Here is an 18,485-nt window from a genome sequence, read left to right as displayed (position 1 = left end):
AGTATTTAAAATCTCTCTCGTTTAGACTGTCTCTACAAGAAGCGGCCTAAATGGAACGTGATGTGGATGTGCTATACTATTCACCAAATTTCTGGACTTGAGAGGGATTCTGGAACCCCCTTGCAGGTTTCAGAGCTTGTTTTCCTCACAAATGCTTTGTGAGCAAAACTTCCCAGAAAGATGTCATCAATCTCTTGTGATGTGCCATAGATGAGACACTTGTTAAACAGCTTCTTGGCTAAATATTGAGGGGGTGAATCAGGAAAGCAAGAGTGCAGAGTAGATTTGCTAACTCTCCCATCCACATGTGTGTATAAGAAGTAGAAGCATTTGAGGGCTTTTAACTTTGATTACCATGTTTTGTGGAAAGAAGACCCATTTTCTGTCTTGCCTGTTTGTGAAGCTTCTTCACAAAGAAACTTTTTTGTGAACTGATACTATGTCCCTCACACAGGTGGTCAGACAGTGAGTACAACAGATTCCTCAACCAGCAACAGGGAGAGTGTGAAATCAGAAGATGGTGATGATGAAGAGCCTCCTTACAGAGGACCTTTCTGTGGAAGAGCCAGGGTTCATACTGATTTTACTCCGAGTCCTTATGATACAGATTCTCTGAAGCTCAAGGTACCAGCTGTATCTGTTTTTAAGGAATCAAACATTTATTTTGCTAAAATTCTAAATTAAGACCTTTTTACGATAACTATAGAATTCTTAATCTTTTAATGAATTTGTATCTGTTTTTGAAGGCCTTTAACCTGTCTTCGACATTTAAGATTTCCTTATATAGTAATTATAGAACTATAGCAAAATAGTATATTTACGTTATAGAACATAAGTAACTACTAGTGTTTCTCTGAATCCATGGAAAGACACTTGTGTCTTTAGTTTCTGGAAAATTAAAGATGTGCCATGAACTCATTTCCATTTTGCAAGGGTTTTGCTTGAAAGATTGGAAAAATACTTTGTCTGCTGCAATGAAATAATCCTCAATGGAAAAATTTTCAGAACTCTTGGAAGAAATGTGCATGCACCTGCACACAGTGTCTCTTAAAGGCATTTCAGTTAATGTAACTTGGTTTGAGTTAATATTGAAATACTTTGCTAACTGAGTGGTCACCACCCTTTAATTTTTCTGGATATCAGCTCTGATTATTTTTAGTTATGCTGTAGTCAGCTCAAACTATCTGACTCCTTACATTCATTACTAAAAATTCCAAGGGCAGCTAATTCCTATTAAAGCATATGTATGTAAGGTAATCTCTTGAGGCATGCAAAAGCAGTTGCACATCCATTTCTTTGTTATGGTCAGGAGCACATTAGGAAAAGCAACTTTATCAATTCCCTCTGCGTTGGCTTCCTTTGCTCAGGAGATCTGATTTGAAATTCTACTCATACACACTGAGCGTGCTCCTGTTTGCACAAATTTCAGGCAGTTGCAAGCATAGGGACTTTTGTACCAAACAGCACTGATGCTCTACAGAGATGTCAGTAGGTTTGTGAATCTGGACAGCTGGGGTCCGTTCCAGGACCTTTTGTTGACTTGCTCTGAGGCATATCACCTAATTCCTTTTTCTTTCATTTGTAAAACAAGTTTAATCAGACATCTTTGCAAATTCTGTGGTTAACCTTTTGAAAACTGAAGTGTGTTGTCCATCCCATGTAACATGGAAATTCCAGCTGGGTGAGTTTGCTTAAAAATACCTGTCAGAAAGCTAAATGGCTTTCTTGCTCCTTTGGTCTGCAGAAAGGTGACATCATTGATATAATCAGCAAACCCCCCATGGGCACTTGGATGGGTCTGTTGAACAACAAAGTTGGCACCTTCAAATTTATCTATGTGGATGTGCTGAATGAAGAGGAAGAGAAGCCAAAGCGGCCCACCAGGAGACGTCGGAAAAGCAGACCACCCCAGCCCAAGTCAGTTGAGGATCTCTTGGATCGCATCAATTTGAAGGTCCAAATTCTCTCTCTCTCTGCTTACCCTTTCACTTTTTCTTGCAGGAAGAGGACCACACCTTTGAAGTTGTTAGTTCTGGAAGCTACACACCAGATTCATAATCCTAAGGATTGTCACACTGCTTAGCAGAATCAGGTCTTAGCTGCACAGTTAAAATAGCTGAAGTGCAGAACTGCCTGTCAGGCTTGATGAAGTGCCACAGGCTCGGAGTCGTGTACACTCAGACACTGTAAATTGTTGCACAGTATGACCACAGGCTAGCACACTCCAGAGGCAAGCAAAAAGTGTAAAATAACAACAGTTATCCTGTCTTTAAAGAGGACATTTTTTCCATGTTTCTATTCAGAAGTGCTTGGGATAAATTGGTGTGGCTGTCATAGACCATTCATACTTGTCCCCTCATATAGAGCCATGCCACGTTGTGCCTTCAGGTAGAGTGGTACCCAGGCTATCTAATACACTGCATTCCAAATACAACAGTACATGCAGCATTCTAGTTCTGGCACTGCTACCTTCCTGAACTCAGAGCAGTGTTTATGCAAACTACAATGCTATAATTTTGCTGTTGTGCATTGGTTTGCACTTATTTAACTTACTGCTTTTCTTGCTGGTTGCAAAAATCTCTTTTAGTATCTTTATTGACAAAACAAGTTGAATAAATATGTTGTCTTAGCACTCATTTTTTTTCCCTTTGTGCAGGAGCACATGCCCACTTTTCTGTTCAATGGTTATGAAGATCTGGATACCTTTAAGCTTTTAGAAGAAGAAGATTTGGATGAACTGAACATCCGAGATCCTGAGCACAGAGCTGTTCTCCTCACAGCAGTGGAACTTCTTCAGGAATATGATAGTACGTGGGATGTTTGAGGTTTTCTGTTTTACTAGAGCTCTGCCAAGAACTTTGTGAACCCCTTAAACCAGAAAACTTGTTCCAGGATTTTGGGTTTTTTTTTCCTAATATAGTTATTTCCAGGGTAATACTGTGTAAAGTTAGATTTTTGAGGGGTGACGTAAGACTTCTTTTGTTCTGCTGGAATTACTCTGTTCATGTAAGCCTTACCACCCAACTTATGTAATTAATATCAAGTGTAAAATGCATAACACTTTAGAATACTGATGCTCAAGTATAAATCCTGAGATTACCTACTCAAAGTAGGAGGCTGAGACATAGAGAATAGGAAAGAAGAAATTTCCAGGTTAGAGGGAAGACATTAAGATTATCAAGAGTTAAAAAAGTCAAAGCCCAGATGGCCGTGGAGAAAATATAATGTGAATTAACTTCATCTGCACGTGCTTTTGGTTCTTGGACTGTTAATTGGAGGATTATAAAGGTAGCCTCAGGTTGTGTATATGACAACACAGCAATTTTCAAAGGGAGCAAATATATCAGTCAAGTGCAGAGTGAAAAACAGCGACCCACCTATCTGTGTACAACAGTGCAGTTTTGCTCGCTGAACCATGTGGTCTTGGGCAAGTGGTTGCAAAGACAAGGAAAAGTGGAATAAGCCATGGCAGTCAAATGCAAGTGTGTCTTTGCTGCACAGGAGTAAGCAGAGCCTAGCTGCAGCAACCTAAGACAGTTCTGAATTTGCTCTTCATCCCCAAGTGTCAGTAGAAGGTTGGTCTCCACTAAGCAGTCAGTGGAATGGATTATGTGAGGGCATTCTCAGCTGCTTCTGTGCAAATTCCTATGTTTTAGCTTAAACTTCCATAGCAGCTATTTAAACAGCTGCTATTAAATGGGAAATGCTTAATTCAGTTACAGCAAGATGTGTGGTGAATATCTTTAGACAGTGCTGTGTGGCCTGTCTAGTTTTCTTGTTCATTTCCCAAAGTGGCATCTGCTCTTTCCTTGCCCTCCTCTAGCTATTAATAAAGTTGGAGTTAGAGAATTAGTTTCTTTTCACTTATATCAGAGTAATTTTTTGTCACCTCAGATGAGCTTCTCTTCATTATTTGCAGACCTATTTAGAATGCTAAACTTCCCTGAAGTAATACTTTTCTTCAGGACCCTTCAATTTTGGTTTGCAAACTTGAAGATTTGGTGGTTGGAAAGTACAGATTCCAGCTCCAAGTCAGGATGATGAGGAGAAAGAGAACTGGGGACCAGACAGATGGAATCTGGGAGGGGCAACAGCACATAGTTCTACCCCATAATTACCTGTCATGTGCTGAGAGTAGGAATTGGAGCAGCAATTTCTGACATTTCATTGCAAAGGGAAAATTACCACAGCATAAACTGTATTCTTGTATCATGGCCCTGGTTTTCTGTATGTTCAGCTCCAGATTTAGCTTGTTTATGAAATATGATTCCTGACAAAAATTCTGGGTAAATTCCTGGAATCCAGTGTATGCAAGCTGGATGGACCACACTTGAGTGTTGGCTTTTTACATAGACCAAGGAAGGAAGGAATTGGCACCATTAGTCTCCTTCAAGTCCCTTCATCCTTTGTTAGGGGACAGTATCTAATGTGCCAGACTCAGTCCCAATCCTTCCTCCGGGTCTTCTGGAAGATAATTCAGAGTTAGGTTTTGTTTGGGTTTTTTTTCACTTGACTTGGTTCTTTTCAGCTCTTTTCTTCTGGTTTGGGTGTTGGAGAGTTTTTTTAAGTCTCGGAAAGAACTTTGAAACAATCATTTTAAATATATTTCTGTGATGGTAAGTTGCAGAACTTGGCCTCAATTGCAGCTGAGGAGCACAGGAATTCCATTCTGCTTTCATTGTGTACCATGCTGCTCCCTCACACTCTTGCTGAGGCTGTTGTTGATAATTTACCAAACAGGATGAATGTTTCCAACATTTGTGATGGCTTTTCCTAATGCTCACTCACTTCTGATACGAGTAATACAATAGGAAAGATCATAGAATCATTTAGGTTGGTAAAGACCTTTAGATACACCAAGTCCAATTGAGTCCACCACTAAACCTGTCCCTAAGGGCCACATCTACATGTCTTTGAAATACCTCCAGTGATGGTGATTGAATCACTGCCCTGGGCAACCTGTTCCAGTACCTGACCACTTTTTCGGTGAAGAAATTTTTCTTAATTCACTAACTAAGCATTCCCTGGCACAACTTGAGGCCATTTCCTTTAGTTCCATTGTTTGTTGCTTGGCAGAAGAGGCTGACCCCCACCTGGCTACAAACAGTGCAGTTCTAGAGGGCATTTAGGTCTCCCCTGAGCCTCCTTTTCTCCAGGCTCAACACCCCCAGCTCCCTTGACCGCTCTTCATAAGGCTTGTGCTGCAGACCCTTCACCAGCTGCGTTGCCCTTCTCTGAACACACAAGATAATGGTGTTTGAAATTGAAGGTTGAGAAGTTCAGCTGCATTTTCTGTTTGCCTGTTTTTCACTGTATTCTCACATCCTCCAGGTAACAGCGACCAGTCAGGATCTCAGGAGAAACTTCTCATTGAAGGCCAAGGCCTAAGCGGATGCTCTCCTCGGGATTCTGGCTGCTATGAAAGCAGTGAAAACCTGGAGAATGGTAATGGTGACAGCAATGAGCCTTACAGTTCCTGCAGTCTTTTCTTTTCAGAAGATATCTTCATATACTTTTGTTCCTGTCCCTAGCTAACACAAGCTACTTCCTACTTGACCTTGTCCTTTGCTCTGACTGCCTCTTTCCCTCTTGGCTTGAGACATTGGTTTTCACTGCTACTGTTGCAAATTTATTTATTTATTTGCATTAGTAGGAGACAAATCCTCTTTCACAAAAAGTCTTTGTTTCATGTCCCTAAAGCAACAGTCTTTCTCACTGCCATTCCCCTGCCTTCTCCACTCCCATATTCTCATGCCACCGTGCCTCATGAGGCTTGCACTGGTTGCACACTGATGGCCAAGTCTAAGAGACCACCAATGGAGAAGTCTCTGAGCTTTACTGAGATCAGGAGGATTCTTTTGAACCCATACAAAATCTGTTAAGAAAAAATGTTCTTTATTTTAGGCCATATTTTTCTGTTTGCCTTGGGTTGCGTATTGCATTTTCCTCTGATCAGAAGCCAGCTGCAGAGATTTAGGACTTTTTAGTGTATGAACACTAGGAAGTTAAATTATTGACGAGTTGGCAAGGAAATAAACTATGAAAAAAATGCTGATGATAGCATTGCATTCCCATTGCCTTATCCTGCATCAGTGAAAGGTGATGCACTGAAAAATTACCAAGACCGATGATGTTAATAGAGATTGCTGTCTCTGATCTGAAGAAACAGGGTATTGTGCTGATTGAGTATGTTTTACTTCAGGTATGGTCTAAACTTGTCATTAGGGATGAAATATTAAAAGAGCTGAAAAGGGTTTGAGTTGGGCGTTTTCACTCCAAGTATTTGAGCCATGTCTTGACCTCTGACTGCCTGGATTTGTTGCTAAGATCACCATAAACAGGACACCAAGAACAGTATAAACCGATTCTGTACACCCCTTATAGTGACCATTTTTCCAGTTTAGAATAAGAGCAAAGAATCCTACTCTTAGCATGTGCATTTTCTGTTAGTCTGCCCCTAAAAAATAACCATTCATTGAAGAAAATTGCAATTTGCTTTGAAGCTGAATGCCTGAAATTGACAGTATACCAAATTCCTGATAGTGGAGAGGCTTTTTTGTTGGATAGGAATCCACATCCACTAGGCATGCTGGAATAGAATCATAGCTAAATATATGGCATATGTGACAATTTTCTTTTCATCTCTAAATACAATCATAATGATAGCTGTAACACTGAAGTTAAAGTGCTGCCTGCACATTTTCCTTATTTTAACAATATAATGAAATCTTTAGAAAGCAATTGGCATTGCCTGTCTGGTTGGATACTTACGTTTAAACTAATATTTCTGTGAGTTTTTCAGAATGTGAAATGCTGATGATTTTTATATTGTTTTTTATGTATGACTTGCTGCATTTCTGCATCATTTTTGCTCACAAATGCATTTACTGCTTGTTTTGAAAACCACTATGAAAAGAACATTTGATTCATTCAGAGATTTTGTCAAGGCTATTTAATCTGAAAAGTACTCCACCTTCTTTGCAAAGTTCATGGTCCATAGTTGTTTATATGCATATTTTTTTCAAAGTACAGCATGTTCTCATTTAGGATAGTCATTTGTCTGGTATAAATATCATAACATGCTGATCTGCACTTTATAAAGGGCAAGTGCATTCTGAGAAGAAACCTGTCTTCAGATTTTCTGGGGAATGGTTGTACATAATGCTTTTATGACTAGTACAGTATCCAGTTTGGGGATGATATTGGATCCTTTGGCATCAGTTCAGGATTTCAGAGCTGCTCTTACATTTTGGCTAGAAAATGGTTTGCTATGTACTATAGCAGAGTATCTTTTGTAAGTACTTTTCTGGGTCCCACTGCAGTACAACTTGGATATTCTCTTAGGTATCTACAGTGTACTTACAGGAGCATTGTGGTTTTATTTCAATTCACAGAGAGCAAGGAGCATGTAGTCTGTGACCTATTCAGTGTTAGACAGAATAAACCTCAGAGCAGGAAGTAACCATCCATGATCAGGCAATTAGTCCATATAGAAACAGGGCAGAGAGAGCAAGCTGTTCCGTAGACTTGTGACAGTGGTGCAGTTATTTGGCTTGTTTTGCATGCAGGTGTTGACAGACTGAGGTGCATTTGGAAACCACATCAGAAATCTGGTTATCACAGGACTGGCCAAAAGCAGATAGCTACAGAATGGTATAAGAACAGAGCATGCATATCTGATGCTTCCCAGGACAGTCTTGGGGAATGACTCATTTAAGGATTTCAGATTTTGGATGCTGTTTCCTTGCATTCATCTGCTTTCTTGAAACTTTTTATGAATGTCCCTGGTCTTCCAGGAACCTCCATACCTAACAGTATCTGCCTATAGACCTCTGTCATACTCCCTCACAAGTCATCTCTTTGCTAGTCTGAGAAGGCCTATTAATTATTCCCAATAGGTCACTCCCATCCCTGTTCATGCCGGCTTCTTTGAACCTTTACTCGTTATATTGTGTAGCTTTTTCAGGGGGATGTGAAGAGATAGGAATTGCTCCTGCAATGTGCAGTCTTGAATGAGCAGACAAACCAGGCCTTTATCAGGTTGAGATTTGTTCAGAAACTGATGCCTAGATTCCCATAGCACCAAGCAGGCAACCTAAGCAGTTCAACATTCAGTCCTGATTAGTCAGAAAAGGAAGCAAAAGAACAGGTGGCCACATTGTCTAATGTAATGTGCATTTCTACTAGTTTGTAATAAATAGAAAAAGCAGTGAGGCCAGTATTGTGCCATCATCTTTGCTGTGTCAACAGAGCAGTTTGAAATGCACCCAAAATACAGCCACAGAAAGCAATACCAAAAAAAAGTTAGTAAAATCTAGGATTTGGACACTGCATTCTGTGCCTGGTTTTGCATACTTAAATTTCTGAAGACCATCTTCTATAAGGAAAAAAAATACTGTGAGAAATGCTGAAAATTTTTTGCTGTAGCTATGGTACCTCCAGAAAGATTCCCCAAGATAGTCCCCTCTCTTCTGAGGCAGATGATGACTGTCACTATAGGACACAAAAGAACACAAGCACACCACCATTCTCAAGGTGAAGGGAAAAAAGGGAAGTTTATTTTCTGACTCCAACATTTATAGTTTTCCAAAAGTGCCAGCAGATTGGAGGGTGACAGTGACACCTCTCCAATGACACTGGTCAAACCAACAGTCCATCAACTCTCTCCTCCTCCATAAAGGAATGCAAAACAATGAGTTATTTACAGAAACTGTGTGAGAAAGCTCACTACAAGAATGTCAACATCAGAAGGCTTAAAAAATCTTAAAAAACCAAAGTGACAGATGACAAGGAAAGGAAAAGTTCCTTCCGTGTATGGTAACAGCAAGAAGTATCATAAGAGGTGGACAGTGCTTTGTTTAGCAAGAATTGCACCGTAACATCCAACAGAAGAGTTGAAGTATTGCCTGTAGCTTGAACTGAACCTGGAAATGATATAAGCTTTGCATTTATTTTGTGCAAGGATCACCTTTGTAGTCTAATTTTTTACCCACAACTCTGTGTCATTCTGCACACATTTGAATCAGAGATGCCTCTATGGTTTAGAGCCCTGTGAAAGGCATGAATCTGCATAACTGTACCAGGGGCTCCAAAGACTTATTACCAAAATACAAAATTATCAAAAATCACAAGAATTATTATCAAAAATACTAACATTAAAAATGTGATTTAAACTTTACTAGCTATACACTTTAACCCTTTCAGGTTGTTTTCCCTTTTTTTTCCTTAAGGTAGGGAATGTTGCATTTGTGGACATTATTTCTATAACTCTCCACTTTGTGGAACAACTTTAAAATATATTTTAAAATCTGTGTTCAGAAAATATTACCTTCCTGTTTTAGTGTCTCAGAAGCATAATGAAATTATACCTGACAGTCAGGAGGAGGGAAGGAATAGATGCAAAAAGAGAAATAAATCATAGCTCCTCTCCTGATACTGCTCTTGACTTAAATCACATAAAAAGAAATTACATTCTTGGCTACTGTCCTTTGTACAAAGCAATAGCATTGAATCCAGCTTTTAAACCATTTTGAAGCTGAGAGCTTGAAGATTGCATGTTTGGTTATATGTGTTATAGACAAAATATTTTTAACTTCCCCCCATTCTCACCTCATTTGTATATGTATGCCAAACAGGGTTGGAATGAACTAAAGATTTAATTTTAATTTCACAAAATTTCTCTTTCCTTTTTTTTTCCCCTTAATTTTCTGATCCTCCTTTCTTCTTTTTTTTTCTATTCCCAGGCTACTGGCTTTACACAGACATACCCCATTTCTAAAGAAATTAAACGCTGCTTACTAGATACCCTTATGGTTTTAGTAAGACCTTATTTTGCACAGCAGTAAGGTTTTTCACAGCTTTTCTTCTAGTGCTGAGGTTCCTGAGTGGGCTTTCCTAAAATTGGTGGAACCCCTGATCAATATATCAGATTGAAAAGAAGGCACATGGATTTTGTAGCGTGAGCTGTGACAGCAAGTCCCAGATAACAGGGTCTGGGAATTACTGCACAAGTCAGGCATGTGCTAGCAAATATGAATAATGGAAAGAGAATACTCCTTTCCATGCTCATTAAATATTGCCATTAGCACCTGGAGGCACTAAAAAATGAATGTAACATTTCTTACACATCTTTCTAATGTGATTGCAAGTTATTTTCAAAAGGCGGTGGCCTAGCTCCAGGAAGGGTGCAGACAGAGAGGTTCTTTCTGCTAATTTTCTGAGTTACTTGAACTCATGGTAGCATCAACGGAGACAACTTCAGTTTGGGATGTGTCCCTGTTAGCATTTTGGGAAAATGGTGATATTTAGCTTCAGTTCAAGTGTGAGCAGTACAGCTTCTGAGAAAGGAGTTGCTGTGTGCTCACATTCGTCCTTATGGGCTCACCTTGGTTTTAACTTTCTTTGATGAGACTGTTTTCCTTATATCTCCTTGAGTGCAACCTCCATTTCCTTTGCTAGTTTTCTGGATACTTTGGTTTTCAAACTCCTTAAGCAGAGTAAGAGGCAAGAGAGGCAAGAGAAAGCAAGGTGTTTATTGTTTTAGGTTATCAGGTTCCTTCATTCATATAAAAGGTGAACAGTGTATATTATTCAAAAGCCAAGCACTGAACTTCTAGCAGGATAAAGCCCTGAAGGCAAGCAGTACAAGAAAGCATCTATTGCTTAAAAGTATGCACTACGACTTGAGACTAACACTAACATTAGTCACACTTGAAACTCCTTTTTGAAACCCTTCTCCATCTCCTAAGATCTTTTTCTGTAAAACTCTGCCATCACTGCAAGTAGCTTTCCAAAGGGGCTGATGCAAAACCAGTCTTCATGCACTTTCTTGCTCTCTGTTTTGCCATTGCAAATGGTTTGCTGCTCATTTAAAAGAAGAAATCACTTGGTGTATAATTTGGTAATATTGGTGTATAATTTTAAAAATCATAAACAGGGTGTTTTTAAAAAATCCTATGCAAACGAGTAAACTTTATTAAAATATGAAAATCATTATTTATATACTAAGATTAGAGACAAAGAAAAAAATGTACGTCTTTTGAGGTGTTTCGGGGGGCCTGTCAAACCACTTCCTACAATGAGCATAGGGTATCAGTTCTAACTGTAGGATTCAGTACTTCTACACTGAACAAGGTTTATGTGAGCTAAACCTCAAATCTCTGCCACTTGGAGAGTAGGAAGGATGTTAAGTATTTTGGATGTATTTTACTTAACAGATAACAGTTACTAATAAAGCTGAAGGTCAAATCAAATCTTTATGCTTGAAATGGCATTGAGTTCTTCTACACTTAGAATTAACAAAAAGGGAATAAATAATGTTGTTGCAGAAGCATTTGACAGGGATCTCTTATTATGCTTCAGATTTTATTTTTAATGGTGGATTTATTTGTTCCTAGGTAAAACTCGAAGGACCTGTCTTCCGCCCTCTAAATCAGCAATTGAGCATAGCTTTAGGGATTTCAGCAGAAACCAGCTATCAAATTATCCCACTCTTCCACTGAGCAAGTCAATAGAAACTCTGCAGCCAGGGGAAAAAGAAAGCCGGCTGGGTTGTGCACATCATGCTCTGAAGAGCTCTGTCAAGCCTCCAGCCGTCATGGCTCTGAAGAAGAACCGCAGAAGTTTACCAGTAGCTGTGTGTCGAAGCTATGAAACTCTGGATGGCCCCCAGGGTGTAGATACATGGCCAAGATCCCACTCACTGGATGATCTCCAGGGAGAACCCAATACCAACTTACAGGACGCTAACAAGAAAGTAGGTTCTTTTCCTCAGGATTCACTGGATACAGCTAAAAAGGCAACTGGCTCTGCCTTGCCGCCTCAGTCTCATGGAGGCAGCTGTAAGCCAGATGATGTCATGGCTAAGCAGGGCAAAGGGGCTGCTAATTCTCAGAAGGGACGAGCTAAGGAATTGAACTGCTCTGTAATGGAGACTGCAGGTGGAAAGCCTGCTCCGTGCCCCCTGAAAAACTGTGAAGCTCAGCCTGCCTTAGTGATACATCATGCAACAAGGACACCTCTGGAAATACAGAGTAAAGGTTTTCATGACCTTGCACGGGCTGATTATGCTCCAGTCCTCAAGGGAGGTCTAGAAGCTGAGCAAAAAAGCACAAATGAGGCAAGAATGCAACCAAAAAATCCCTCTCAGCCACCACCTGTCCCTGCCAAAAAATGCCGAGAACGCCTTTCTAATGGATTATATCATCCTCCCACGACCACAAGTGGAAACCACTCAAGTTTAGAAGCACCATGTTTGCCAGTAAAAAAGACCAGCTCATCCACTCCCATTGATTGTCATGGAGTACCTGTCCATAGGACATCTTCTGAACAGGAGCCCAGTAGCCCTCCTAGCCCGCTGCCACCCTGGCTGTCAGAGCTCCCAGAGACTGCTAGTGTTCAGCAGCATGTGGTAAAGCTTGGTCCTGCATCAGCAAGGAAAATCTCTTGCAGCAGAGGAATGGATCTGGAAATGGTGATAGAAAACAAGCTGCAGTCTGAAGACATTGATCTTACTGAAGAACCGTACTCAGACAAGGTAAGTGGTAATCACTGCAGTGGTTTTATTCTGCTAGCATTCCAAGGGATAGTCTGTCGTTCACTGTATCTGTCATTTTTTGTGGGTAACTGGCCAAGATAAACCAACAATCATTGGGACATTAGACATTCTACAGCTCTTGTTTGTCTTTGCCACCAGACTTTTTGACTGAAGTAGTTCTTGTGTTGTAGAAATCATCTTTTCAGACCACAGGTGCCTTGGTGGCACTGGACATAGGAATGTGTCTTTCTCTGCTAATGTGGGGGAATAGAGCTGAAAAAGGAAGTAATGATTAGATTTTATATTTCCAAGAAACTCTGAATTGATAGCATCAATTAGTACATCTTTTTGTAGTAGGGGGAAGGAAGGAATCTTTTAGTGATGGCTTTTTCAGTTTTCCTGAACCTTGAGGAAAGCTCCTTCTTGCTCCCATCCTGCACTTCTCTTTCTGTTGCATTGGTTGGTCTGTATAGCTACACTTCTTTAATCTGTCCTCTCTCCTTTGTGTCTGGCTGGGGACATTCAGCATGGTCGCTGTGGCATTCCTGAGGCTTTGGTACAGAGGTACTCTGAAGATTTAGAGCTGCCTGAAAAGGATGTGGCTACAAACATGGACCAAATCCGGGTAAAGCAGCTGAGGAAGCAGCATCGCATGGCAGTGAGTATTTCTATAAAGCAGATGTTCTTTTTTCTGAGCAGACTGTTAAAAGGACTGGCTAGTAGTAAAGGGAGATACTTGAGAAGTCCTGGTACAGAAATACTCCTTATGTTCATCCAGCAGGTACAAGATAGGTAGAAGTTCTGCAGGGGCAGGAGGTACCTCTTCCCCCAGTCCCAAACAAGGACAGTCAGTAGTTAAAAGGAAAGTGGATAGCCTTCTCTTGACCAAATAATGATCTTAAAAGTCTAAGCAGACTGCAAGCAGTGGTAACAGAGACTTGCTCTCTAAGGATGGCATGTATTAAATGCTTCTGTGTGAAAATTTGAAAGGCTTTACACTCCTTTTTCATTCCTTAAACTGTACTAGTGTCCACTTCTCCTTAGCAAAAGCTGAAGGGAGAAACCATCAAAAACTTTAATGGCTTCTTCTGAGAGAACTTGTTCTGTCTGTGGAGGTAATAGGCAAAATTAGTATTCTCTTGCATTACTGAGAAATTAAATGGATCACTCTGAAAAGTCTTATTACTGGGTATTCTTCACTGATCTCAGACTAATTCAGAATGGTACATGAAAGTCGGCCAAGCAGCTGGATACTGCCCACTGTGTCTATATTGCCAAAATTGTTGTCAGTGCTTCTGGCCAAGGGATCTGAGCCTTTCAGCCCACACCACTCTCATACTGACAAATGTGACATGAGAGAAGTTAGAACATCTGCTATGAAATTCTACCAGTTTGGAAGAGAAAACAAACAAAAAATACTTGTTGTAAAACAAGCAGATGTGTTTAACATTAAGGGTTCTCTGTTCTTTTTTTTCACTCCCCAGATTCCAAGTGGAGGACTCACAGAAATTTGCCGAAAACCTGTATCCCCAGGACTCATCACCTCTGTGTCTGACTGGCTGATTTCCATTGGTCTGCCTATGTATTCCAGCCTGCTCACAGAAGCAGGATTCAACACACTGAGCAAAGTGCCTTCTCTGTCACAAACTTGCCTTCAAAAAGCTGGCATCACAGAGGAAAGGCACATAAGCAAGCTCCTGGCAGCAGCAAGACTCTTCAAACCTCTTGATCCAGAGGCAATTTAACATGCTCCATAGTGTGACATTGCCTGGTCGAGAATCCACTGCTTCTTCCTGCACCAGTACCACTCTAATCACTTCACATAGCTAAAGGGATCAAGGAAGTGGCTCCCCAGGACAGGCAGATATCTTCTTCAAAGGATATGAAAGTATTTAGCCACTGAAGGAGAAGAGAGGCAACCACCAGGTAACATAGATGTGGTACTTCCCTCCCCCCTCACTCCCATCTAAAGTATTCCTATTTCATAAACTGCACAGGGTTGGCCTGAGAATCAGACAGCTTCACAGAACTAAGAGACCCATGCACATTTTCCTCAAGTTTGTGATAGTGATACTAGTAACAGGTCTTTTGTACATCTAGGTTCCAGGTACCTGAAATCAGTTCTAAAGACCAGATACAAATCAAGGTGCAAATTCCAGTAGAAGCTGTTTGGCAAATCTCTTTTGTTTATTACAGCAGTCTAGAGCTAAACACAAAGCCCTCCCCAGTTGTCTTTGCTGTTGCTTGGTGTAGGTCCCAGTTGCTACAAAGCCTTTAGCTAGGCTGAAGTTGATGGACTGAAATTAGTTTTCAGTGTGGTTGATCTCTGTCACTTCAATGCAACTAACTCATGGAGAGTCAGAAAGCTTCTTTTTATTTGTACAGAGCTGAGATCATTTTTATAACTGCTTTCTAGCAATCAGCTTTTTATTTGCCTTAAAATAAGCTTTTAAGCAGTTACCTAGTGTTCACTTTACCTGTTTTCACATTTCCCAAGCCTTGTTTCAACCTGTCACACTTAAGTTGCATTTAGGGTGATTTCCAGCTGAAGTAGCTTCTATAAAATGCCTCATCATAACATCTCCTGTGTTCTAGAGGTGCTTTTACAAATGCAGGGATATGCTAGGTTTCGGTTGTCAGGTTAACTCCTTGTTCGCTACAGTTTGCATTTACTGTTGTTACTAAACTGTTCCAAGATATACTGCCTTGTATATATGTAACTGCTTTTCATTTTAATCATATTCTGTGTACTGTGTTATATTGTCAATCATTATGCTGCAGCTTTGACTTGGTATCCTGACCATATTGATTCCAAACAGTGGGTTTCTGCAAATGAAAATTCACATGCATTGAAAAAGCAAATTGTGTCCCATAGAAATCATTAGACCCAGTAATTCCATTGCATGGACAAGAAAATTCCCAGATAGTCTTATGAATAACACTGTGATTTTTAGAACACACCACTGCGTTAATATTACCTCTCACTGGAAAAGAGCATTGTTCTGGCAAATGTGATGTGTTCTGGCAAATGTCATTTTTCATGATGCAATGATCTTTTTCTGCCTAACTCCATGTGAAATGTTCCAGTCGCATATGTGACTAATCACAGATTTTATTTTTCTATATTGGGTACATGTTTTATATACCAAATACAAATTATCATGAATAGCACATAACCAGCTTTTTCTTTGGGGTCTAAATGTGATGTGTCCTTCAGCTTCTGCTAGTGCAGATGCTCCGTGGAAGACAGAGCAAGCTCAGTCTGGCAGGTAAAGGGAGATAGAATAGAAACCTGGGCACAGGCCGGGATGTATGGCTGTTTCCAGTATCAGTTCTGCCATCAATTTACTGTATAAAACCAGACAAGGCACTTCACTGTTTGGTGCTCCAATTATCCCAGTATCATACTGAGCTAATGACTTCTGATAAAATGCTGTCAGATTGATGAATGAAAGACTGTGGTTACTCCATGAGTCCTTACTATATCTGGCCCTTTCACAGTCATGTTTTAAGTGGATGAATATACATTTTACTACAGATGATAACTAATTTGCCCTCTGGTAGAATTGATAGCTGTTAGGTTTACTTCCCACATTTCGTATTTCACCAGTGCCTACTGCACACCATCATATGACGGCAACTAAGTCACTGATGCAACTTGAAATTGTTCTCAAGAAAAGCTCTTTAATATTCTCCTTGGTGTCTGATAAGCACCATGTTCTGATATGACAGAATCAGGAGAGATAGAGCAGACATGTTTTGTACAGCTGGTGAAAATCTGTGCAGCCTTGCCCCGAGCCCTGTGTGCAGTTTTGGGCACCAGAATATAAAAATTACATTAAGCTATTGGGGAGCATCCAAAGGAGGGCCATGAGGATAGTGAAGGGTCTGGAGGGGAAGCTTTGTGAGGAGCAGCTGAGTCTGTTCAGCCTGGAGGAAACTGAGGCTGCACATCCTCATGAGAGGAAGCAGGGGAGCAGGTACTGATCTCTTCACTCTGGTGACCAAGGGAACAGCCTGAAGCTGAGTCAGGGGAGGTTTACATTGGCTATCAGGAAAAGGTACTTCATCCAGAGGATGGTTGGGCACTGGAACAGGCTCCCCAGGGAAATGGTCACTGCTCCAAGCCTGTCTGAGTTCAAAAGGTGTTTGGACAATGCTCTCAGGTAGATGGTGTGACTCTTGGGGATGGTGCTGTGCAGGACCAGGAGTTGGACTTGATGGGTCCTCTTTTGTAGCTTAGTATATTCTATGATTCTAAAAAAGAAAAGAATTTTTTTTTAAAAAATTAAGTGTTTTTTTAATAATTATTATTTTTCTCTTGTTCCTCTCTGAGGCTTACATGGTGACTATCAGTAAGCAGGAGATGGAGAGTATTGAGACTTCCTGGGATTGCCAGTAGGGACCAGAACAGAGTAGAAGTAAGTGGACAGCAGTTATATTGGAGTGAGGGAAAAGTCCGAGCTGACTATAGCAATAAAAAAAGAAACAAATTTCCTTGTGTTGCAGGGAAGACAAGTCATATAATAAAGCTCTCCCATATTAATCACTTCCCCCTCTCTTAATAACAGAAGGAGAATTATGGGAATAAGCTGAACCTGTTTGCCAAACTCTCTTTGTAAATCCATTCTTTTTATATGATTATGTGACCCAGGGAAACCAAATCACACCCATCAGGACTGGAGTGAGCAGTTTGAGATTTATGAGTTTTAATATTTGTTTTGTTTTCTTTTATAGACTGTGCTTTGTAGTCTTACTTGAATTACCATTTTAGTTTATATTCTAATAAAAAAAAAAGCCTTAAGCTTCTCAGTGTTTGAGCTTCCCTGCTGTGGTTTCAGTGACCTGTGGCATTCCCCAAGCAGCTGAGATGGTGCATTACGAGAGCCGTAACCTCTTGCATCTTCTTGCAACCTTCAGTGCTCTAAGCAAAAGTTCACTCATTAACTCTTGGAAAGCACAGAAGAAACCTGCTGCTGGAATCTTCATCTGCTCTGCTCAGGCTCACCATGTTAAGTATCTATCCATTGTATCTTAGTAACTCAAACAGCTATTTAACAATAGAAGCAGCAAGCCCAAAATATTACCAAATGCCATCATAATCATATGCTTTGATCAATAACCTGCTGTTGCTACCCAGGTGGCAATTCCCTGTGCTCTTCTATGAGCCTGGCTGTGGATGCAGACTGGGAGCATGATCAGAAGCATTAAACTTGGCATTATTCAAACAGGCCATCATGTCTAAGAGCAGCAATAGTGGTCGATTCACCAAGTCACAGCTGTGCAGTTGTACTGTATTATTTTTAGAATAAATAATACTTTCAGGCCAAGATACTTTTAGCATTAATTGACACCCTTTGGGGAATCAAAACTGTCAAGCAAGTTATGTAACAACTAACAAAGTTGCACTTTCTGTATATGAAATCAATATTTAAATAACTTATTTTTCTCCATTTGCTGTTCTTAAATGATGTAAGTAGCTGTAATATACCAGTACTCAATATGTCCTGCAGTTTGCTTCAACCCAAGAAAGCTGTGTATTGTAAAGGAAAAAAAAAACAAAAACAAAATATGAATGTGTAAAGATTATTGTGATGTTTCATTTAGCAAAAAAAATGGTTGACAAAAGGGTTTTCCTGTGTATCAAAACTTGTCTATAATTATATGTCATACTGTTCATAGATAAAAAGTAAATAAATTTCCATGGTCTCTCTCTTTTCTTTTTGGGTTTTTTTTTGTTGTTTTGTTTTTTCTTTTGTTTTGTTGTTGTTGTTGTTTTTATTTTTGCTAACAGATCCTCTGTTTAGTGCTTATGTAGTGATGTCCAGTGATGTAATTTTTTTGCTTATTTCTTTGGCCCTCACCCTGTAGCTTACCAAGCCTCTAGTTCCTCTCCTTGTTAACCACTCTCAACACATTTACAGCAGGAGGAAAAGGTTTAAAAAAATTT

The 18,485-nt window shown here is 40.1% G+C and overlaps 1 protein-coding gene across 9 annotated transcripts in view; it reads left to right on the top strand.

The window, feature by feature from the left end:
• LOC115902443 (SAM and SH3 domain-containing protein 1-like) overlaps window positions 1-18,249 on the top strand; it is a 531,864-nt gene extending 513,615 nt beyond the window's left edge. For all 9 annotated transcript variants that reach the window (XM_030945936.1, XM_030945934.1, XM_030945938.1 and 6 more), the window contains 7 exons: window positions 455-624; window positions 1,745-1,954; window positions 2,657-2,807; window positions 5,332-5,445; window positions 11,397-12,535; window positions 13,062-13,193; window positions 14,020-18,249. In XM_030945936.1, coding sequence (XP_030801796.1) covers window positions 455-624; window positions 1,745-1,954; window positions 2,657-2,807; window positions 5,332-5,445; window positions 11,397-12,535; window positions 13,062-13,193; window positions 14,020-14,280 — 2,177 coding nt within the window. In that variant the 3' untranslated portion in view covers window positions 14,281-18,249. The remainder of the gene's footprint in view (window positions 1-454; window positions 625-1,744; window positions 1,955-2,656; window positions 2,808-5,331; window positions 5,446-11,396; window positions 12,536-13,061; window positions 13,194-14,019) is intronic.
• The last annotated feature ends 236 nt before the right edge of the window (window positions 18,250-18,485 follow it).

The sequence above is a fragment of the Camarhynchus parvulus genome, chromosome 3, assembly GCF_901933205.1.
Source record: "Camarhynchus parvulus chromosome 3, STF_HiC, whole genome shotgun sequence".
NCBI lineage: Eukaryota > Metazoa > Chordata > Aves > Passeriformes > Thraupidae > Camarhynchus > Camarhynchus parvulus.
This window is presented reverse-complemented; position numbering and strand designations above follow the sequence as displayed.